Source organism: Carcharodon carcharias, chromosome 22, assembly GCF_017639515.1.
Source record: "Carcharodon carcharias isolate sCarCar2 chromosome 22, sCarCar2.pri, whole genome shotgun sequence".
NCBI lineage: Eukaryota > Metazoa > Chordata > Chondrichthyes > Lamniformes > Lamnidae > Carcharodon > Carcharodon carcharias.
In genome coordinates, this window is record NC_054488.1 from 50,622,281 (window position 1) to 50,647,702 (window position 25,422).

Here is a 25,422-nt window from a genome sequence, read left to right on the forward strand (position 1 = left end):
GAGAAAGAATTGTTCAGCAATGATTCAATCTTCTTGTATAAAGTCCATCTGCCTGGAAATTGATTGGCATCCGGTTAACAGTATTTCCCCATAGCAACCCAGCAGAGCAAAGAGGCCATTGTTGTCAAAATCCAACACTGTTACTGGGCTAATCGGCCAGGTTTACACTGCACAGTACTGAGTCACTTGTAAATGCTATTGGGTTGGAAAGGATTCTCACATAAGTTATGACCATGACCACATGTATGTAGAATGGTGTGATTCGAATTAAGGGTTTCAGCCACTTTTCATTGTGGCATGTGCATTGACTGATTTCACAAGAGACTGCATCCATATTCAAGATCTCTTTCTGTCTCTTTTGTGACGTGATAGAAACTTCTGTGGTGGCTCCAGCAATTTCTCACTGTTGCCAAGCACAGCTGGAGGTAGGAAACTTCCATAGGAAATGGGATTTGAAAACGTAAATCAAATCTTTCAGCCTTGAAATCGCAATGTGGGATACATGGGTACACATTCTGTGAAAATCCTCCCATTGCTATTTTAATAGAAGCATTAACCCATTTATTTAAAGATGTTAATTTGTCCAGTGAGATCACAGAGAGCAACTTCAGAGGAATGTCACAAGCAATCTGATGCTAGCATAATGTCAAGGTCCAAATATTCTTACTTTGAAAAGTAAATGAACTTCTTTTCATACACATCAAGTGTCAATGTTTTGTTACTGTGCAGATAATTGCAACAAGAAATAAAAGTCCAAAATTCTGGTACATTGTGGAAAAATACCTCTTTATTGAGTTAAATCAGTACAATTGCACACAATTAGAATGAGCAACCTGAATATATATTTGTTTTCCAAAATCAGTAATAATTCTTTACAAACATCTTACAGCAACAATAGGATATAATGAACAAATAGCCACTGAGCAGGGGCTTGGGCTGCTGCACAGTGGATCAAAGGTCAATGAATAGGAATCTGCAGCATAGTGAGCCTGGGTGAAGGGTTAGAAACCAGCGTCACATCAGGATTAGTAAACCAAGGGAAGGCTCTGTAGCTTTTCAATATTGCAAGAATTAATCATTTCATTATCTATATAAATACTGGAAGGGCCATTGAGAGATAGGATTAAAAAAACATGTACATGTGTTTAGATCACAGAATTGGTTTACAAAACCCCAGAAAAAATATGACCTTTTAAAAAGGTCTACAGTAATGGACTATTTACAGTCCTACTACCACTTCTAGGAAATTCCATTTCAAACAAGTCATTATGGAGTGGAAATTTCAGCCCATGGTTTTTTTTTATTGAACAATATGTAAGGCAGACTGATTTAATTTCTTGATATCTCTTGTTTTTATTAGTCTATTAGGTTTATAAAATGGCATTTGGTTGACCATATAAAACACATTTTTATTGATTTGCCATTTATTTTACTCAAGGCCTTAGCAATTTTTTTTTTGCATTTTCACCAAGAGTTCTCAATCCCAAACACAGAACTTCAGGCTTTAAATCTGTGCCAGGGTGCAAAGCAGGGTATGGAAGTCTACAAAGATATTTAACTAAGAACAGGTTTTAGTGAACTCACGAGACAATGATCAACTGGGCAATATTGTACTTGCTCTTGCAGCACCATCTTCTGGTTGTTTCGAAGCAGATTTTGTTTAGTGTTCGATACTGGTTTTGTTAACACTTGGGGGTCATATTTCTGCTTTGGGTGCAAATTGCTCTGGTTAGGTCCTAGTTCAAGCCTCTGCTAAAATTAATTTGAATAATCATAAATGTAAAATCTTCCATCAACCAGTGCAAATGATCAACGTACCGGAATGTAATAGGCGTTTTTCTGTGAATTAGAAAAATTCATTGATGTACTTAAGAGTGGTAACCTGGTCCATTTTTGTTAATAGTGCTGAAAATAGGCTTACCATAAAAATTATGCATTTTTCATAAGAGTTTCTAATCCTGTGGGTAGCCTGATTTTAAATCACTAAAAATGACTTAATAAAACTATGCTGAACCATTTACTAGCTTTATTGGTGTACACTACTCAATTTGTTTGTAAGTTAAATATTGTTAACATAAAAAAATATTTAAAAAGCTTCAACTATTTCCCAAGAAAATGTGCTCAGTTTGAAGACTTTCCTTGAAAGGTTACAATCGGCAAAAACTCTTCATCCTCATTATTTCAATCTAGGGACATTCCCAGTTTTGTAGGCAAGGTCAGCATTCGGCCAAATGCTTTTTAAGCCTGTGTTAAGGATCGCAGAAATTCAATTTAAATTTGACGTAACTTATGCTTAAAACGCCTCGATCTTTTGGCTGATTTAAAGCAGATTGCGCTGATTAAACTATTGATTAAAGCAAACAAGTTTGCAGGAAACACAACCCTTGATATTTAACACTGTCTTGTTAATACTTAATTCACTCACAGATTCCAACATAGAGGCCTGGAATTTTCTGAATCACACCTACGCAAAACTTGCACTGAGATGTAACGCTGTTTCGCCGGTTTCTGTGCTAACTTTGCTAATGGGAACCTATGCAGAAATTTCCTGGAGAGCTCATTTGTCCATGTGGGAACGTAAAAACCAGTATAACAAGTGCAAATGTAATGCCACTTACAGGGGTAATAGTGAGTGGTAAGCCGAATTCTGCCATGCCATCTAACTCTCAGAGCATCCTGCTACTGCTGCTCCTCAAGCCTTTCCCACTATAATGCAGAATATGGTCAGTGGAAAGGCCTTTTTATTTCACCTGAAGGCCCTAGGAACAGGACAGGAGTTCCAAACAATTTCAGGTGCAGTGGGACTGCCAGCACTTTGGTTAAAGGTGGCACGGGTCTCAGTAATAAAAAGTCAAAAGAAAAGCATAGAAAATCACCATCAGAAACTCCAGAAATCTTAGCTGTGCCAACTAACTGGTGATTCAGGCCTATATTTTTGTGTGTGGATCTGTGCCAGCACAGAAATTCAGGAAACTTATATGAGCTGGTCTTTCACGTGAGGGCAAAGTTATGTAAATGAGCGACAGAGGGTTTCACCGTCTCTGAAGCAGTGCCAACGAACAAAGAAACTTACTGTCGCAATAGTTCAGTATAAACCCAGCAGAAAACAATTCCACATGAATTTGTTTAAAAAAAATATGGTACAATGCTACTCTTATGTCACAGTTACACTGAAACTTTCCAGGAAATTCCGGGCCAATCTGTCATCGTGCTCAAACTGCCTGCAGACTGAGTAAACTTACAGGTGAACGCAAGTGGCATTACATCATAACAACAGAGAAGCAATTAGTCAGAAAACCATGTTGCAGTGTCTCTTTGGTTATTACTTCACAAAGGAAATGCTTTTCCCTTTTTCACAATGAAAACCAGAGATGTTGCACTGCTTGTGTGAAGTCAGTGATCAGCTGGAGTGCCACTTTACCTCTTGGCGCATATTTCTATTATTTGAGGAGGGTATAAAATGTATCAAACGTCTTATTAAAGACCTCTATCAAAAGCCAGGGTTGGCAGAATAGCACAGGTTGGATTAAGAATAATAAAACCCCTCACCTAGGCAGGCAGATCAACATGTTCACAGGTTAGACGCGGAATCTGGCACAGGAAAACCTATCCGATATAGTCAGCCCATTCATTTCTCAGCTTTCACTTGTTGGCAAACTCAGGAAATCCCATTTGGCACTTCAGAACAAATCAAGACACAAATAAGGACCCACTGCATGAAAGGTTGTCTCAGGAGATGTGTCTTCACAAACACATCACATAGTTTAGCAACAGTTTATACCCTGGCTCAGACACAAGGCAGCAAAGTGCTGTAAAAAATTCAGGAACTGCAGATTTTATTTAAGTACTAGGGAGCCTGAACTGGCTTAGTTTTAGTTTCTTTCAAAGTATGGACACCAAACCATACTCTTTAGTAAACATGCAAGTGAATTTTTAACACCCTACGTGTGAGCAGAATTTTATTTTTTAAGATTGTAAAAAATGTTTTAATTGATTTGAATTGACTGCAGGAACAAAGAAAATGCTATAAATCCAATTTGATCCTCCATAAAAATAGTGGCAAATTAATATACTGTAATAATAAAATTCTCTCTCTTCAGGTAGTGTAAGTGGTTAATGATAGAGAAAACATGCGTTATGTTCATGAAATTTCCAGTCATCCCCATAAGACTTCGGGCTTTGATTGGTAACATTATCTGGCTAACAAGGCCCTGACAACCCAAAGCAAATCTGCCTGCTTTCTCATGAACATTGCAGGATGTGTTTGAGAGATCAGAGGAGATCACAACTCTCCTCTAAACTCCCTACTAAACGTTCTAGTTAGTTCAGTATCACCGAAAGGTTTTCTGTCTATATAGGACAACATGGGACTCGGGACAGACTGGCTGGTTCATAGTTCACTATGCTGCAACCTTTTCCAGCACATTAGCATATCCTGCAAGTGGCAGTATGCTCATTGTACCTTCAAGTAATAAAACAGGCACTCAAATGATACCTCATTTCAATATCAACTTCAAGCTAAAGTCATTTGCATACGAGTCCAAACAGTATATTCGCATATTACATGCTCATCCCTTTGAGTATAGAGAGGTAAATAGCACATCCATAACACAGCTTAAAGATAAACAATGTCTTAGATAACATTGTCTTAGACACCAGGAGAACACACTCTAAGGGGAATGCTCAAAAAAACCCTTGGCTGTTATTTTTTGGTTTTCTTACATTTCAAACTTGATCATCTCTTTTGGAAACATTCTGGTACAGTACGTGAAGTATTTGACAATGGTATTTGTATGGAGATGCATAAAGGATTACACCTTGTCTTTTCATAGTCTACAATTGTAAAAGCATCAAGTTGACAAAATAGTTGAATACAAGTTTAAAAATTAAAATACAAAATTCAAGCTTAGGACTGAACCATTAGCCACAAATGGTATTTTCAGATCTACTGCAGAAACAGAATGAAGACTGTAGACTGGACCACAGAGCTCCTTCGTACTGTGGTAATGCAATTAGAAAGTTAGATTTGACTCAATGACTGAATTTGATCAGCTCTCCTGCGTCAAGCATCTGCACGATTCAAATATTCCCAGTTCTAGTTGTAAATTGTGCAATAACGATGCATGTTCATGACTACCAAGAGTTGTCCTTAGTTTAACCAGACAGCAGAAGCTGGCAAAACAGCCATGCACAGAAAAACCACACAGTATAGTGGCACATTCGAGTATTATGTGACTAGTGTTCTGGTTACAATTCACAGTCCAACTATCACAGGGGCAAATATCTTACATGGAAAAAGAGCATCAGAAAATCCAAAATACAATTAATCACTGCTGCACTGTACTAGAGTGTGCATAATGGTAAGGTATACCAGTCAAGCCATAATCTGCAGTTAATGGGGAAAAGATTGACAGGCAATTTATCTCAAAACACTTGACTCAATACTAATGTATAATGGGGAATGAGGCAATCAAAGTGATTCAGACTGGACAAACACAACTCGTGTACATTGGAATCAGGTCAAATCTGAACAATTCAAAGTCATAAACAGCTTTTCTCTTTGTACATGCCGCCAGAGGTTATGTTTTAAATTACACATTTTGGTAGGGGTGTGGGGCGGGCCAGGGGGATGCTGGGAAGTTGGGAGGTGAAGAAAGCTTCAGTTTACATTGAAGTCCCATTTTATAAATAGCCAGGATACCTTACACACAAAAGTAATGATTGAAGGGCATGAAATTAAAATGGCACCGAGGCACAGTGGATAAAGCCGAGACAAGATGGTATCCGCTTGCTTCGTTGGGGCCAATATAAATTCAGCTCTTTCCAAATTCACATTCACAGTGCAGAGCATTGGTGACTGCAGGGCTGAAACACACACACGCTATAAGGAGGAATGAGATTCAGCTTCTGAGTAGCCTCAATGGGCCCTAATCCTCAGCCTTGAACATGGGACATAAGTTTGAGCCTATCAAGTACACAACTTCCCTTAGAAGCATTAGCTTCAACAAACCAGAAATCCTGTGCCTTAAAACACATTAAAGGCTCAAGAAAGTTTTTTTTTAAAATACAGCTCAAGTTTTCCAAATATTAAAAGATTGAACAAATAAACACAAGTAATTTGTGTTGCATTTTTGAGTGTCCCCCTTTAAAGCTGCAGTATCCCTTTCTGTTTGCCTGCAGGATACATTTCAATGTTAATGAATATCTCACTCTCACATACTTCATTTAACAGGCCTTGGGTTATATACACAATGTAGTTTTAAATTGGCATTGACACAGTGTCATATCCACTTACTCAATTCACTGTTGATGGGAGTAAGATGATACCCATTGTTACGTTAACAGAATTTATAGCAAGTTTATTAAACATCCAAGGTGACAAAATGGGCACCGCTCGTACAGTATAGGTAGAAGACCAATTACATACTATAAATGAGCTGTCAATGAGCGCTTGCCCTATAACTCAGGTGGTTTTAGTTTCAACAAGGAAGATTGGTGACCTCTTTAATTCACTTGCCACGCCAATTGGCGTGGTGCCAATTGGCACCAGTGTTCAGCCTGGTTACCTATCGGAGTGACTTACCAGAGGAGACCATTGTTGTATAGGAGACTGGATTCAAAGAAAAACCCTCACTCCCTATCAGAAAAATGCCTCCTGTCCACTCATCCTAAGATAGTACAGTATTAGAAGCAGTTGTGAAGTCTTTGATCTACAACAACTTCGCTGTCCCCTCTTCTCAAGGAGGTTGCACAAAGACAAAAACTCTAGCAAGAGTAACCAGACTAAATAACAAATTGATCTGAGCAGTTACGAGAGAATAATCTCATCAAGGGGTTACGGTGCCGGTCTGAACCTCTAGAGGAGGTAGCATCATTAGTTTTATTATTCTGTCGAGGTGAGGAGGGAAGAATTATTATATTTCTGAGGGTTTTTTTAATCTTGTCTGGTACCATTGTGGCCAACATCCCCAGCCAGGGCCCAGTGAGGAATGATAAGTCTTCTTTGAAAGACTAACGACTGTGACAGAATGGCTGCGTTGATCAGCAGAGTAGCAGTAACAGTCAATCCACATTATAAATAAATAATCAGTGTATTATAAATAACATTATAAATCATTGCACTGCCCTTTATCATAAGGCTCTGCTGCAAGTGGTAATTCAGCTTCCAAGTGTGAGTGGACACTTGGACTCCTCACACGGCGCCCTCTAGCAACTGAGGTGCATCCTGTAAGCGTGATCAGTGCATGAAAAACCAAGATTTCAGCTATGAGTCTGCTCTCAAATCACGTCAGATGCTTAAAATATTACTCCAATCCTTTTGCCCTGTCCTGAATAAATAGTTTTATAACCTTTTGCATTTCTTATTTACCACCCCACCCCTTCCCCAGTGTAGTGCTCAGGTGTAACCTCTGAGGTTTATTACATTAGATGTTCTGTGCGCAATACAATAGTCATTGTCATAAAGACCTTAACTCCCATGCTGTCCCCTCCCACTCTCACTGGTGGTTCTGCCTCCTAGAGGTCGAAGGACAGGCGAGCAGGGTACAAGCTTCGCCATTTCAACAAAAGCAGCACGCTCAGCATGCAAGCAGAGTGCCTGCTATGTGAGAAGAGACATTCATTCTCATCTCTTCCTCTTTGAGGTAAGACAGTTCTCACGTTCTGACTAACTTGGCTGAGAAGTGGTGAAACAGTGCAAGGAATTCTTGCTACAGGATCCCATCACCCACCAAAGTAACTACAGGAGCCAATCGTCAGCCAATACTCATTTGGGTTTCCTTGTCAGGTGTGATGGGTGTGCTGTACACTAGTTCGGGAACAACGCTCAACCAAAGTGAATATTTTTGTGCAGTCAGGTTCAACAGAACACAGATAATCATTGGCCATCAATATCCCATAACTTAACAATACCATCTGTCCAAAGCAAATGGTTAATAACTCCCTGGGAAAATAAGTGACCATCAGAAAGGAATACAGCAGCTTTACTTTCTCATTCCCATTTCCCCTGTGAAGTACACACCCTCCAGACTTCAAATAAATCAAGTTAAATTATACACCAGCGATAAATATAGTAAACTCAAACAAGTTGTGCAGTACATTTGCATGAACAAGCTTATCTTACACCACAAACATGCACACCTGTACACTCACACCAAAATGGCTACGAAACAAGGTCAACTGAGAGCTGCCTAATTTTCACCTCACATGCAAATTGTAAAGCAGTTTAAGTGTTTAGAAATGCGTTTCACCTTAATCATCCCAAACTACATATTAAATAATAAATCCAAAGTCAAGAGACTGACAAGATTAAAATGTGATTACAGTGTCTAATGGGAGATAGCATGTGGCTAAACTTATCCCTTCCAGAAATTGCTAAGTGCAGAGTCAGTCAAAAGGGCTTGTACTAGAATTAAACCTGGTTAAATCTTAGGTGGGTTTTAGCAGCACAGCAAAAGTTCTACTGGGTCGCTTATCCAAACAAACATCTACAGGGTTGTAAACATCATGCCTCAATGATCCAGCGATAACGTCAGCATCAGTTTGATGGTGCAAGAGGAGTGGGGACTGGGGAGGGAAGGGTCAGGCTAAACAAACCACAACCTTTCGGAAAAAAAGAGACAAAAAATGCTGTCTTGTCCCGTGTGTCAGGTTCAGTGTCGTGTCATAGCAACAGAGAAACCATCAAGTTCTTCAATGCATGTATCCTGTTGGCACTCTAGGATTCTTCAGCATGTTTCTCAATCACACAAAAAGTTACCTTACTGAGCTCTACCAGTGAGCCAATTACCTTGTCAATCTGATGGTAATTTAACTGATTTGATGAAGAAGGCAAATAGATCACCAATGATCTTCAATTCTAATTCACAAAATAGAGGTAGGGAATTAGATAGAAATACCACTCTGGATCTTTAAATCAACGAAACATTTAACAAATTTAGTGGACTTCATTTTCCATCACACATCCAATCATTAATATGTAAGATGTAAACACCACACACTGTAGAAGATATCTTGAGATCTCCAACAAAGAATTCAGATATTAGCCACATCACTTTTGGATGCTCATGGGAAATAAGGATCAGGTGGCAAAACTGGGACAAAGAGAGGGTTGAGACATCAGAAATAGCACTCTTGGACTGAAGTGAATTTCCTGATGTATTTGGCTGGCGAGTAGAGGTTCAAGTTTTGAAGAAAACAATATGTGGGTCAGTGTATCATCAAGCCCTACAACCAACACCAACTAGAGCTCACATATGGCATAATGAAGCCCAAGAGCTGGCTGATACTCACCTCTCTGGCCATTTAATTAATAGAGAACATTTTATTTCAGGGGATATTTGGAATCAAAGTTGGATGCCAAGTTTCCCTCTCTTTAGATTGAACTCTATGGCCAGAAGCAAGGGGTGCTCTTATTTCCACTGAAGATACATTAACAGAGCTGGACCTGTGGCAAAGAGTTAGCCTGATTCAGGTGTCTGAGAATTCAATTTCTCTGCACATCAATGCAGAACCCTACCTAAAGATTAACTCTTACTATACCTCCGTAGCAATTTTAAACAAATATAAGATGCCATTTAGCCTTTTGCTTTGGATGTAACAGAAGACAGGAAGTAAAATTACCAGCACCTATCAATGTTTTAGTACTGATCCTCTGTCATTCTAATTAAAACAAAATGTCACAATGTCACAATCTGATGAGGGCTAAAAATTTAGGTATTACAAATATTAGATAGCTAACCAACTCTTGTAAGGCACCAATGACTGAAGTGAAGGGAATTACCTAAGATCCACAGCATAAGGTAATTGAGCATATTAGTTCAGTAAGTCAAAGTAGGGCCAAAGATCATCAATGAAATGAGTGAAAAGTGAAGCTAATGTTAGGAAAAAATCTTTTTTACCACTAACTTAGTAAAATTTCAATTCTGCAAAAGTTTTAGTTCAGATGTAGCACCTTCAAAGACATATTAAATACTGTCTTAGATAAGAATATCTTTTTTGGGTAGCATATCTCAAACTGTTCTAGGAAGAGGGTCAAACAGTTGGGAATTGTGGACTTATAAGCTGCAGTATCTTACAGAAAGTGCTGTTCTTAAAACACTGGGGGACTGCTGCAAATTGCCATTTTCAAATGTGATCAGAACAGCATCAATAAAAAAGATAAACATGTGTTTCTCAGGCACCAAACAAATCCATAGAACTGGCACAAGCAGCAGTTCTGGGCATTCATCAAGCGTGGGATCATAAATGGGGCTGAGAAAAATACGTTCATCACAAAAGCTTCCAGTGGTCATACAAGCTCCTTGTATCGGGAAACAAATGTCACCCAGAACTCGTCCACCTGTGGACTTCAATTCCAAATGGAAAAATCACAGACACGGCCACCTGCACATCACACAGTTAACCCCGTGCTTCACAGAACCCAGTGAGACTGCAGCACTCCTTGTTAGCATCGCTTATAAGGCTTCAACATTGGGCTCATGATCAAAGCACATTAGTGTTGGGATAACAACACTGCTAGAAAGCAGCCCACTCTGGACTGAAAACTCAGCATATAGACAAGTGGTTTTTGATAGCAGCTCACAAAAGTGAGACATTCCACCTCAGGGGAGGGAAGTATACCTCACTTTCTACATCTTCGGAGGAAAGAAATTGGTGTAAAATCCTAGGATTAAATAACAGCTGCTTGACTAGTAGGAGTGACAGTGGTGTGAAACCACAGGTTAAGTTGGAGTTACCTTCAAAGAAAGGAGGGAAGAAAAATGGGAGGAAAGGAACAATCTTATGGGAGGAAGTTGGAAGCTGCTATATTACTTTTCAGTTTTCAATAGGGAGAGATTTCAATATCATAGCCATTGCAAACAATCGGTCTTGCTTGGGTTTTCCCTAGAGAATGAGCTTCCCCATCTCGTTCCATTCACTGGGGAGGAAGGGATCATTCCCACAACGGACAGGATTCGCCAATAAATTCTACTGATGGCAATAGCCAAGATATCGCAAGTCAAGATTTAAGTAAGTAGTTCCTGACTCAATTATTTCTTCCCTGCACAATCCAGAAGATGAGATCTTTGGCCAAGAGGACACTGATACCGTTATAAATAGGAAAAGGAAGGGCAGCTGTGTTTTGAGTAAGCAGAGCACCTTTCCTGTAAGGTTTGCACTACATGTGGGCCACAAATTCATAACATTCAGTTTCTCACCATTTTTTTTTAAATCAATTCAAATATATCTTGATTTTTAAAACTGTAACTAAATTATGGGCTCATTAAACCTATCCCAGCTTTAAAGGTGACCTGTACAAGCTTTATGTAAAAATACAATCTTCATCCTAACCACTTAATAAAATACTACTTGCAAAAATCAATCAGATATGTACGATATACAACACTAGGCTGGATAAACTAACATCTGAACCTTTTTTTTAAAAAATAAATTACGTTTTATAGGGGTATGTCTGCTATTACCTTTAGTGACTCCAAGGTTTAGCACTGTAGGTGAAAATACAAAAAAGATCCAGTCACTCGATAGATGTTGACTATGCAGATCTAGTCTGTCTAGAGTATGAAACACGGGGATGGAGGTTCATTGCTTCTGTGTGTCCAGAGTTACACTTATGGAAGTGAGCGTGTATTTACACATCAAGTTATTTACATACAAACAAAAGCCACACCATATGTAAGCAAGGAGGGGGTAGACTTATCAAGCCAAAGGCTGGCTCCATCATAGCACCTGCCAAGTAGGCTGGTTGCATGCACACCCCTTGGTTTGCCTGCAGTCACACAATTTTCAGTGCACCTATTTAAAAACTCGCGCACACGCACTTGCACACACGGTACAGCCTTGCATCAAAATTCTACAATTTCTGAAGCTAAAGTGGCCTTTAAGAGACCAATGTATCGTCTGACTCAATGCAAGTCTTTATCACAGTCACACAGTAAGTCTTTGCAGAAAATTAATTATGAGAACAATATCCACTATTCACTTAAATTTTAAAAAAATCAAATCATTAAAAAGTGAGCCTACTACCAATTATTTGTTTTTGCATGTCAGTCAAAAAATATTTGACAAAGGTTTTTCAAAGGACTCCACACTGTACCACTCAGACATTTAGAGCAGCAAGTGTTGGATTTTTTCTTTCAACTGCACGAGTTTGCTAATGATTTCCCTGCCCTGTCCCGTTCTTGCCAGCGGTCAGAGTTACTTTTGAAACTCTTGATATATTTTCGAGATCAACAATGACAGAAAATATCCTGTGATTTCATCCTAAAGCAGAACATGTAGGTGGGCCAGTTGCGCTTTACAGGAACCTTTCAATCTCCCAAAATAAGCTTCACAAAAGATGCCACGTCTGTTTCTTTGGATTCGTGCAGCGTGAAGAAGGGATGTTGCTACAGAGAACAGAGAAAGACAGGGGTTAGAATTCAAGGAATGGCTTTGGTGTCTATTTCCAATTGCAAATGTTCCAAAGGATCCAGTCTCAGCCATGCAGAGCACCCAAAATTTTAACCCAAATGGTTAAGGATTCCCTGTCACTATACTAACTTTAAGGGTAGTCGTGACATTTTAACAGGGAGGTTATTATGAACAGCAGATTCATTCTGCACTGCCTTGATTGTGCATCAGGAAATAAATACATTTCCATTAGAAAGTGCAGATGAAAACTGATTTGGGAAAGCCTTAAAGCATTTTTCGTCTGAAAGGCATTTTCAACTGAGCCTTCACAGCTCACTCAGAGGCTGTATCAGTAATGACGCTGTGCATTTCAGGAATACAGCTGAACCCCAACTTCAATTTCAACACTCCAATTATAGGCAAATTATCAGGGTAACATTCAAATGGTACAATATTAAACTAACAATAAATAGTGCAATATAAATTACCTCTTCAGTCTAGACACATCATTTCACATGACTGTAATCCTAACCCAATGCAAAACCATTTTCCTTTGCAGTATCAGAGATTCAAGACTTCCAGGAGTGGAAGTGGGGGAAATATTACAAAAGGCAGAAGTAGGCAGTTTTGATGAAGAAGAGGATTAATTCTATTTCTCCTGGATATTTCATTCAACACAAGAATTTAACATCTCTAGCATTACAATGGCATTTTCTTTCCAAACCAGTATCTGCTTCAGATGTTATACAACTCAATGTATAACACGTTATCGTGCAGTTCGTGCAGTAGCTATGGTGCTGGGCTATTAATCAGGCAGGTGGTTAGATTTCTTTCAATGTACCTGGTAATTCTTGGAATATCAGATTCTCATAAGAAGCCTAATATCCTTCATTAGGAACAAGCTAATCACCATCAAATGTGGATGCCTTATATTTAAGTCCAGTTCACACCAAGAGGTTGGCTCCTTATACTCTCTGACACAACCGAGCAAAATCCAGTGTTGTACAAACCATCACTATTCAAGGAGATGGTCTGCCGTATTCTCAGGGAAACCATGGATGAACAATGGCTTTTCTAGCAGTGCCCATGTTCCAAAATATGTTTTTTATTAATAGACATCTGAACCAGACCCTGGTCCCTCTACGCATCAGGCAGAATTTAACCAAAAGAGCTCATTTGCCAACAACGGGACTGGTGGTGGGCCCCACTTCCACTCACATGTCAGGAGCCATCACACGTGCAATTGTGATGTAAATCATGCTGAAGGTGGCACTACCAACCATTTTGTTGTTATTGATGCTTTAACATCGAATCACAGCTATTCCATGATTCAATATTTCATTAAATTTACTGTTGAGGATAACACACAGTGAGAATTCAATCAAGCAGTTCGAATGTTAAAATAACAAGTCCTATTTGTTTCTAATCATTTGGACACCGTAAACCTGCTCTGCTGCCTGGAACTCTGTCTCATTAGCCAGGAATTATCCCTCACCGGGCGGGCTCGGCGAGAGTGGTCAGGAAACCCACCGCCGCCGGATGGCAGTTTCACACTGGTGGGCAAATTAAGACCTGCCCAGCGTGAAACACGCACGGCAGCGCTCAGCGCTGTCTGTATGGCAGTGTGGGGGGGTGGGGGTGGGGGGGAGGAGGGTGAGCACACAACTTCACACGTGCGTGCAGGTACGCGCTGAAAAACTCCAAGGCACAGAGCTGCCTCAGGGAGATGACGAGTTTAAGACATAAAAATAAACATTTTTAAATTGTTACAAAACATGTCCCCTCTGTCACATGAGCAGGGATGGACATGTTCTTAGTGAAATGTTAAAATTTGTATTTTATTTTTAATTGCCGTTGGAAATCTCATCCCGCCCATGGATGAGGTTTCCTAAAAAGTGCAAAAACCGCTTGGCCTTTTAGCCTACCGTAAGGTTGAACGGACAGCGAGAAATAACATTTAGTTAGATGTTTATTGGCCTTAATAGGCCTGTTAATTGTCGGTGGGCGGCTGCCAACTCCCACGCGCGCCCTCCGACTGAAATATCGCGCAAGTGCGCGATGACATCGGGACATTCGCCCAATGTCATCGCTGGTCATTTTATGCTCACGCAGGCATGTGCCCGCCCGCGCAGCAAAAAATCCTGACCATTGTCTGCTAATAACACAGAATAATAATGCCCTACAGCTAATATCACATACTTGTCACTTTTGTGAAGATAAAGGCCAAACAGAATAAAGCTGTCACTTGTGAGTATGGTCTCAAACTGATGGTACATGATGCCATGTAACAAATAAAGTAGCATCAGCGGATTAATGGGAAACAAACTGTAAAGACACTGAATAACTTAATTAATATGTGTTAAGTATTAGTGCTTTGAAAAGCCACTATTCCACTAAGTTTGATTAATTGTGACTGAAATGCCTCCGCAACTGGCTCCAATACTTATACAAACTTGTGCTATGGGCAGCTTTAACACTGTCCCAAAATCCTGTAAATCACAGAATGCCCTTTGTTATGCAGCATCATACATTAAGTTATCTGAACAGTTCCGACATCTTCAAATGGTAGATTTATTTTGGGGGAGGGGGGCAGAGAGGCTGGATGAAAAGTCTGAATGTTGTGGCTTTTTAAACATGCTCCCAAGACTCTGTTGTTCTCTGTCTGATCTAAAATGTAGTCCAGCGCGCTCCAGCAGCTGGTGAAAGAGCCATCATATTGATGCAGAGCTGCACCTTCAGACTGCATGTTTAGAATATTGTATGGCAGATTGGTATGAGCTATGATCTAGTTACTGGAACATTTTGTACATTGTAGGGCAGTGCGTAAAGGAGCTGATCTCCACATATTCAATAAGTATCAAGAGCTAAAGAGACATTTGATGGTTTTGGGGCTTGCGTTACATAAGAGAAAGGCCTAGCAAACTTTCTCATCCTGACCTTTGGTCGATCATCTGTTCAAGTAAAGAGTTGCAATTCAAGAGAGCTTCACTACCGGAAAACCCCTGCTTCCCTGGTCTTAAAAAAAAAGTCAATTAGTTCACCTGAAGTAAAGCAAAACAAATGCTGGGTCTTTGTTTTATCAATATTACTATAACCATTGTTCCCATCAGATCTTTTTGTTTCTTTAAATCCCAAACTAGAAACCACGTAACTTGTACTGTTTCATTTATCCTACCTTCTCTTGTGATCTATTCTACCTCAGTGGCGCCTACAATTGGGTCTTTGCCCTTCACATGGATTTTCAATGAAAACCAGAAGCTATTCCACAACTGTTGATTGTTACTTGCTCAAGAAAGGCATTAGGCTGTGCAAGGGTATCCTCCACAGAAAAGTAGTCAGTAAGTGATGTTGCAAACGCTTAATCCTTTGAAGGTCAAGATCATTGATTATCACACTTGGACATTTGATTTTATGAAAACAGCCCCCACTGAGTATAGCAGGCGCAGTCACATGAACATGATCTATCCACTATACCCAATGGCCAGGGCATAATGTGATCAGGGTCCCCAATTACTTCACTAAGACTCAAGAAGTGTTGCATAATTTAATCTGCTATATATAGGTTCAATTGTTCCTCGGTTTTCTAATTATCTCGTGGCATTTCCAGGATCAAATTGGTGACAGGAGTCAACAGAGAAGATGTTTCACTTTGAGGTAAACACAGCTCTTCGATTTTCATGTGTTTTCTGTCATCTAAAACAATGAAAACAAAAGCCCCTTTCCACAAAAAAATATAACGCACAATGTAAAAAGTTAACATGGGAGCAAACAGTATTAATAAGTGAAATAGAACAACAGTCCATTTCTGAAAAAAGACAGGCAAATGTGAAATCACAGAAAGGTGACCTTTCACACCTGAGGGTGGCTCATTCTACAAAGATATAGCATGAAATGTTGCTCTTTTTTTAAGAAACAACCATTTCTCCCCAAGAACCCAATAGTAGCTGCAATTTCCACATCAGGATTAACATTTAAAAGTACACTTTGATTCTGCTTTTGTGTGGGTTAAATGCTGCTTGAACTGTCCAGAATAGTTAGTTCGCATGATATAGTTTAAGCAGCATTTTTGTAACTGCCACAGGGTGGCAATGCCAAATAGTCAGCACCATCGGCTCGATATAGGTGCCTGTCTGGGATAAGTGGGAATGTTGTTAGGCATGGGGACTGTACTGCAAATAATTAAGCGGTTCCAATTGTTAAATTCACAGATTATTTGCTAAAAAAAAACATGGGTTAGAGGGATCCCAAATAGCAAGATAAATTTCTCTGAGCACTTTGTTCAGTAATTCTACCCTTCATAAACAACAGAGGGGATACAGTACTTAAAGCAAACTTCAGTGTGTGGGAAATGGATCGTAGCAACCCCGTTAATCCGCTGGTTTGGAAATATAGACGGATTAACCATCGTAACCATCAGCATCAATCCACTGGGGTTTGTGCAGTAAGGGGAGTGCGTTGTTCTCATTCCACTCCACTAAAATAGGCAAATATTTTCTGCACAAAAGGATTGTGGTGAAATCCGACAGATGGAAAAGTGTAATTGTCTGAAAGTTATGTCGGGATCGGCAGCTAACACACCTTGTACTTCCCAAACTTAAGTTCCCTTTTGAAATAACCGGTTACCTTGAAAGGCAATGTAGTCTTAGGGCTGTTGAACATCTGGCTTCTTTATAGGAAACTTTCCTGACCTCACAAGCTGCCATTCTGATCTGCTGGCAGGTGAACAAATGGACAGGCAAGGTCCACATGACTTTGAACCTGCAACGTTACTGTGTACACAGCCAACGCAGGACAGGAGAGTCTGGCTCACTGCTGCAGTTCTACATTTCTGCTGTTGCAAAAGGGATTATAGACAAAGCTCCATTTCAATGAGACGCCCTCAGATAAGAAGTTGCTTTCATTGACCACACGCCAGGAACAGGGCTCCATGTAACCTCAAACCACAGAAATCTCCAGAAACTATTTTGCCATTGCGCTTCGGGGTCACATGTCAACATATTTTGAAAACAATACATTTCTTCCGAGCACGGAGTGTTCTTTTTAATTAAAAAAAAAAACCACATGCTTATCATCACCTGTGACATCTACAACAATATTTTTCTGGTAAAACGTTAATACAGTCATGTGGAATGAAAGTACCACAGAGCCACAATTTCTCTCTGCTGAAGTGGGTTCCCTTCTCCTACCATCTAATCCCTGTCGATTGGCTGGGATTTCCGAAGCAAAAATCTGTTTGGTTATTTTTCGATAAAACTGGAGAGTAGAAATCGCTGCTGGTGCTGTTACACATGTTCAACACCCTCCAAACAAGTTCTCACCTCTGCTAATTTAACTTGTTCATTTAAACGTTTAACCCCTTGTTGCGCTGTGTGCAATTTGGCTGCCGCCTTGCTCACATTACAACAGTGACTCCACCTCAAAAGCACTTCATTGGCTGTAAACCACTTTGAGGTCATGAAAGGCTCTGTATAAATTCCATTTCTTTCTTTCTTAAAAAATGTCTTCCTTTGGAAACTAATTTTGTAATTAATAATTTATCTAGAAGCTCAGTCACTTAACATTTATTGCATGATACAAAAAACAGTGACATAGAAAGATTCACTTTCTCAGCAAAGGCTGCAAAACATATTACAAGGTGTTTGATGCAATCTTGGCAGGACATCCGAGATCAACTTTAGCATGGCAGGTTGGACGTTTTTGAACTTGGGGGCTCACTTCAAGTTCAATGAGTGACATTTGAGAGTTAAGAGTGCAAGGATTTAACCCGCACGCTTGTAACAGGACAAATATACAACAGGAGCTCAATGGCTTATGGGACAATCCGTATCTCTGACTCCCCCCTGATCTAGAAAGTTCTGTTTATTTAACAGTGCGTGCTCAATTTGTAAGGACACTGGTGCAGATGCCTTTCTGTTTGTGACACTGATGAAATCCAGTGGCATTGTTCTTGGGTTATTTAAATTAGGCAACTGAAGCCCCTCCTTCTCTACAAACTCCCCATTTAAGTAACAAGGTGAACAACATCATCGATGAACCTGCGACGTTACTGTGTACACAGCCAATGCAGGACAGGAGAGACTGGCTCACTGCTGCAGTTCTACATTTCTGCTGTTGCACAAGGGATTATAGACAAAGCTCCATTTCAATGAGACACCCTCAGATAAGAAATTGCTTTCATTGACCACACGCCAGGAACATGGCTCCATGTAACCTCAAACCACAGAAATCTCCAGAAACGAAAAGGATAAACAGCTGCCTGACACTGTGGGCAATGTGCTGCCCAAAAGAGTCAGATTCCACTGAGGAGGGAGGAAAATACAGGGCCAGGCCTGATGCTGGTTAGACTTGCCCCAGCATACGCCAGCTCAAAACATATTTGCTCACCAAGTTGTTGAAAGTGTGAACTGATAATCGCACAGTAAAGGAAACAGGGCATCTGGGACCCGGAGTTTACAGGGCAACCAAAAGGGTGAATCCTTAACCAATGATGTTTAAGAATTAGGGAATAAATTGAGGAAGGACTGAAAAAGCGAGTGGATTAAAAGGGAGTGAATTCAATGTCAAATCAGATACAGAAAGAGAAACAAAGGCCAGAAATTTCCCCCCGTCTGGGGGGTGGGGGGTAGGTTGTGTGGGTGCGGGCACGAACCCGATCAATGCCCCCAATCGGGGATGCGCCGCCATTTTACTTGGGTGGGCCAATTAAGGCCCAGCGTGACGCTCGCCCGGAAGTGCTGAGCGCTCCCTGCACGGGTGTTGGGGGGAGGGGGGGTGGGGGGGGGGGGGGGGGGGGGGGGTTTCCCTGAGAGGTTCCCTGTGCTCTTTCATGCATGTGCGCGAAAGTGTGCAGAGATCTGCCCGAGGCACGGAGGTGCCTCAGGGAGGTTTGTTTCAGTGCTAAAGTTTTAAATAAAGGCTTTTAACACTTTTAAAACATGTCCCCTCATGTGACACTATCACATGAGCTGGGACATGTCAAAGAATAAATGTATAAATTTTTACCGGATGAGGTTTCATGAGAAACGCAAAGGCCGCCTGGGCTCTTCGCCTGCCAGCCAACCTTAAGGTTGGACAGGTAGCTCATTAAATTGAATTTGTTAGTTTTTAAATGGCCTCAATAGGCCTTTGACAGTTTGGCAGGCACACAGCCGACTCGGCTACACGCCCGCCAAACTGGAAATCTAAATAACACGTGATGATGTCAGGACACCCGCCCAACATCACCGCGCATCATTTTACGCATCGGTGAGAGGGTCCTGCCCCTGCTTGCCAATGGGAAAATTCTTCCCAAAGAGAAGGAAAGATTGGGCTAAGAGAGAGAGAGAAAAAAAGGAGGCAGAAAAGAAAAATAAAACTTCTTAAAAAAAAGTTTGATATTTTCAATTGAAAAATTCGAGTCCTGAATGAGTCTCCATACTTGTGATCATTTATTATCAGTGTCAGAGAGGTGAAGTCACAGCTTAGGGAAGGTGGTGGTGTAGTGGTATTGTCACTAGACTAGTGTTCCAGAGACCCAGGGTAATATCCTGAGGACCCTGGTTCAAATCCCACCAAGGCAGATGGTGAAATTTGAATTCAATAAAAACCTGGAATTAAAAGTTTAATGATGACCATGAAACCATTAACAATTGTTGTAAAAACCCATCTGGCTCACTAATGTGCCCTTTAGGGAAGGAAATCTACTGTCCTTACATAGTCTGGCCTACATGTGACTCCAGAATAGCAATGTGGTTGACTCTTAAAAATGCCCTCTGAATGAGGGCAATTAGGGAAGGGCAGTAGATGCTGTCCAAGCCACCAAAGCCCATATCCCATGAATGAATAAAAAAAAGTTAATAACACTTATTACTTTGTTAAAAGGGCACTTGTACTTGTAATGAGTAGACTTAACTTTGAATAAAGTTTAACAGACAAATCCGATTCCTAAAAGTTCCTGAAAAAACAGAGCATGAGAGATGGTAAGGCCACAATGGCGTCGGGGAGGTAATGGTGGAGTGATGAGCAATTTTTGGATATCCACATTTAACTGCATATCCACACCTCGTCTCACCTGAAGTTGCTGTACTGTTTACTAATAAGTAATAGTGAATATCGTTATCCTTGCTGTTAGTCTGACAGCAAATTCTGGCCCACTCTTTACAGCAGCTCACAAGAAAAAAGCACTGGGAATGTCCAACAAACTGCTTCTGCAGAGCTTAGCTGCTCAGCAAAGTTCATAAAGCTGAAAATCCTACAAGTGCAGCCAGTACACAAAGAGTTAATCCAGGCTGACTTGTAATGTAGAAAGAGCAAAGAAGCACTCTCTTCACCTTACACAGAGTCCCCTGGCACTCAAAGGCTACTCTTACAAGCCTTCAATCTGTTTATGTCATGACACTATTATTGCTGCTTTCATCACTGCATTGTTTTTTCAAGAGTTAAAGTTCAAAGCAAAAACTATGATACTCTCAAACTGCTCTTACTCACTACACTGGGATAACAAAAGAAATCACTAAGCTGAAGGGCACAGCTGCCAAGTTCAACTGAACTTCAATTCAAAACTGCTGCTTTCTGGACTGAATCAAGGATCAGCAGCAACGAACAAGGGACCCCAACAGGAGCAAGCCTTGTGAGGATGCACTTTAAAAACACACACCTTTAAACAACAATATCGCTTATGCCATCAATTTCCTTTTGGATTTCTAGAAGGGGCCAGGAGCTGGAAGCTGTTTTATCATTAGTTGATAGAGAGCTGCTAGTCATTACCAGAATTGAACTTTTCACACTGGTCCAGGTGCAATAGGAAGTAATAAACACTTCTATAAATACACCAGCCTGAACTGCAGGAAACATAATCACACTAATGATGTTACCGCTGCCATTTAATGCTCAGCCCCACACCTTTACATGCTGCATTTCAGACATAAGCCTGGCACTACCATGGAACTATGCCAGTGCAGTAGACGGCCAATGAGTAAGTAAAATGGATTCCACAATTCAGATTGGCACAGAATTGATCCGAGGCCTGGTCTGATCCCAAACAAATGAATGGGCACAGAGGGCTCCACTCCCAACAATCCCAAAACCCATTTCAATCTCTACACAAATTCCAAAAAACAAAAGATAATGATGTTTAACCTGCATGCAAGCGCACAATGGCCTATAAATTGGCCCAGAATGCTCCAGTATTCAGATGCGACTGGGAACAAGGCTGAAGGCACACCCAATATTGGGTCGCAGGCCTGATATTACATCAGATCAGTGAGCTGCTGATATCTGCTCGGCATCCCCAGGCAGTTCATCAGTGAAGAGGATTTTTAATTCAAGGTCCAAGTAGGTTCCTTGTTCGCTGATGTCCTTTAGGGGACAAAATCTGCCATCCTTACCTGGTCTGGCCTACATGTCACTCCAGACTCACAGCAACGTGGTTGACTCTTAAATGCCTTCTGAACAAGGGCAACTAGGGATGGGCAATAAATGCTGGCCTAGCCGGTGATGCCCAAATCCCATGAATGAATAAAAAAAGAACTGGGAGGGAGGGAAAGAAGTGGTTGGGAGGGAGGGGCACAGAAATTAGTAGGGGAGTGGGCTGAGCAGAAACTGGCAACCTGTACATCCCAACTCCACATTCAGGATAACTATTATTTACAAACTTACCTTTATTGTGGTGACATCCAGCAGCACCTTTAAGGGCTGCGGGCTGGGGAGAATGTGGACAGTTAATCCCTCTAGATGCAGCAATTAAATAGATTATGAAATATCGGACAGCTATGCCACCCTAGCCCAATTTGCTAACTAAATTCAAAACAACTCCAACATAGCAACCAGTCACTAGATTGTGGTTTGTAAGAATTAGTTACTAGGTCCTTACCATAAGTTCTGAGTAAGTTGGTCTGTCTTTGGAATTTTTCTTCAGGCTGTAATAGAAATACAGAAAGTCGCTTTAATGAAATTGTGTAAACTATATTCATTATTTTCTGTAGATGAGATTGGATTCTTCCAGGTCAACTGGGTATCAAATCCTGAATAACTACAATGGTCGGCACTTAGGCAGCACACTTAAGTTAGAGCTTTAAAAGCAGAGATTAGTGTCGGGCAGGGGATCTTGGTAAGGATGCCGCCGATCTCTGCTCTTCAATGAGGCTTCTGGCTCAGTGATTGGCAAGAGACTACTGAATTATAGAATAGTACAGCAGTCTGTGGCAGCTCTTTCAAAGAGCAATCCAGTTAGTCCGACTCAACTTCCCTTTCCTCATATGCCTGTGATTTTTTCTTAAGTATTTATTCAACTCTTTTTGAAAGCTACTATTGAATCTGTTTCTATCAATGTCTACCAGGCAGTGCATTCTAAATCCTAACCACTCGCTGCATAAAAACCTTTCTCCTTGTGGTGCCTCTGGTCCTTCTGCCAATCAACTTAAATATTTGCCCTCTGGCTATCAGCCTTTCAGCCATTGGAAACAGTTTCTCTTTATTTGCTCTTTATGTTCTGATGCTCTATGTAAATGCATTATGATTTTAAACACCCCCACTAAATCTTTGCTTTAACCCCTTATTCCAAGCGTGACAACTGTTCACAGTGATAACGATGTCAAGAGCATTTTGCCGACTGGACAAGCTGCAGATGCATCTTTAAAGCAGCAGCTCACAGACTTGGTGCTGGCAGGCTCACAGATGAGAAGTCTTAGAGCCCCCTCAAATATTCACAGTTCCTCAATAAATGTTAGACATCATGAGTATCACAAAGAGTGAAGTATGACAGTACAGGTAAATTTAGATTGTAACCAGAGCACAGTAAATCCCAGGATACCTGTGAGCAACGTGTTGGATCGACAGCAGTTGAATGGTTTTGAAGTGGACTTCTATTCACCACAGAATCATGATGCGCCAAGCAACAGAAATTAATTCCAGTAGCAACAGCATCTAGAGGGCCCATAACTGGTACAGTGGTCCACTACACCTGACTACCACTCAGGCCTCACAACTAACTGTAGGATAGCCACAGGAAAAGTCAAACACTGCAATGGATTGCGTCTCCTCACAGAATAATCTACTTGGGCAGCTATTTCAAAGCCAACTTACAGCCACATTCATTTCCAGTCATTTTGAGATTAATGGAAAACTCTTAAATTCATAGTTCTGCAGTAACAGGTTAGTTATGTCTAAATTACAGCAACTGCAAGCATTTCGCTTTTCAATTGTGTGAAACACTTCTAAATTGCATCTTCCCTCTCTCCATTTCTCTGAGAATATACTCTTCCTGCACCCGTAGGACAAACCACAACTTGTGCATCAGGAAAACACACAAATCACTGAGCGCCTACATGGATGAGATGCATTAAGATAGTTACAACTCAATCTATTTAAAAACATTCTACATTACACCAACAACTTTTATGCATTTCTCAACCCTCAAGCACTCTTGTTCTTTGGAGTGAGATCTGAATTATTTATGAGGTTATTTTTTTCTGATTCTTCAAGCTGCCTTTGATTGTATCTTGTTTACAATTTTGTGATTTTTTTTCTCCCCCTATCAATTGTGAAAAATCACCCAATAAATTCTAAATGATTTAAGGTAAGGGCATCATTTTGTTGGAACAAAAGCCATTCTAAACAGTTGCTGTCCAATCAGGAAGGGCTACTTGTTTGTGCAAGATGCTATCGACAGACAGCACATGAGCCCCATCTCAGCAATTTAGGAGAAAAATGGCTCCAGTTACTTTTGATACCCATCAAATGTCTCCTTCTCCTCACATTACTGACTCCTTGCTGGGGTACAGTCCCAGTCAAAACTACATTATCTAGCCTGTGGCCACTATTCATATAATCCTCAATAAAGTCTCAGCAGCCAATTAAAGCAAGAGAACATCACAGATGAGCCCGATTCCGCTCCCAACCAACTGTCACACCAATCACTCAATAGTGGCAGGACTGGAACCTCAGCTGGTCTTCCCATCCTTAATCCAGCGGCCTCTGAAACTAAAGGCAGTGTCCTGTTGGAGATCAATAAACTCCATCACAGACCAGGGATTGAACCTCAGACCTGCTTGCTCTGTGTGGCTCTGCTACCCCTGGAGCCTTGATATGTCCCATTTAGAAACATAGGAATAGGCCATTCAGCACCTCGAGCCTGATCTGTAATTCAGTTAGGCCTTGGCTGATCTCAACTCCAGCTATCTGCCTTGTTTCCATAACTTAATATCCTTGCCTAACAAAAGTGATCTAAATCTATTAAAAGAAAATCCTTAAGTGGGGATGGCAGTCCTGCTCTTTAGTACAGCGATAACAGGAATATAAATTCAATGCGCACTTAGGTTTGGACCTGATAACCAGCCTGAATCGAGATCCATTCCGAGTGGTCCCTGAATGTAATCGCTGTCAAATTTGACTCCGAGTGGATCAGGTAGTTGTTCAATTTGTGTTGGTGCAGGTTTTAAGACATGGGGCCCTCTTATAGTTGCCACCTTACAGAACTTACCTCAGGAAACCTCAGTGGCAGATGGGAAAGCAAGTCCACTACAGTTGGCTTGAAGCAGTTTAGCAAGAAAAAGGTGTCATTCAGGACTGGAGGTATGATCAATAGCTTCAGGTTTGGAATTATTAGCGCTACACAAAATAACAGCAAATGGACAGTAAGCTATCTCTTCCAATTGGACTTTCTAAATGGCCAATGCATAGTTATGAACCGAGTATGTCAGAATTAAGCTCTCTTCAAAATAATAAATAATCCTAGACTCTAAGAGGGAAAAGTCATTAAGGCTGTCAGAGCATGAGAGAAAGCTGGCTAGAAATATAAAAACAGATAGCAAGAGTTTCTACAAGTTGTCATGAACGTATAGTTACATTATAGATTTTTAAGGACAACAGTTTGAAAAGTACATGTTTGCTAAAAGAAAGAACTTTAAAAAAGCCTTTGTTCAGAAAAGGAATGTATGGACAAGCAATCTGGCAGCTTCCTATGCTGGTTCCTCCAAAACCTTATCAAACTATTTAACTCAAGAAGGATCACAAAAGTCATTTTGAAGTTCAGTGTTCCACAAGTGTAAATGATCC

General features: G+C 40.6%; 1 protein-coding gene across 5 annotated transcripts in view; it reads right to left on the minus strand.

Annotated features, from left to right (window-relative positions):
- Nucleotides 1-11,962: 11,962 nt before the first annotated feature.
- map2k6 (mitogen-activated protein kinase kinase 6) overlaps nt 11,963-25,422 on the minus strand; it is a 98,135-nt gene continuing 84,675 nt past the window's right edge. For 4 of the 5 annotated variants that reach the window (XM_041216979.1, XM_041216977.1, XM_041216976.1 and 1 more), the window contains 2 exons: nt 22,241-22,286; nt 12,230-12,386 (listed from right to left, as the gene is read on the minus strand). In XM_041216979.1, the coding sequence (XP_041072913.1) occupies nt 12,309-12,386; nt 22,241-22,286 (124 nt within the window). In that variant the 3' untranslated portion in view covers nt 12,230-12,308. Of the gene's footprint in view, nt 12,387-22,240; nt 22,287-25,422 lie in introns of all 5 variants that reach the window. The other variant, XM_041216981.1, reaches the window with a different exon arrangement.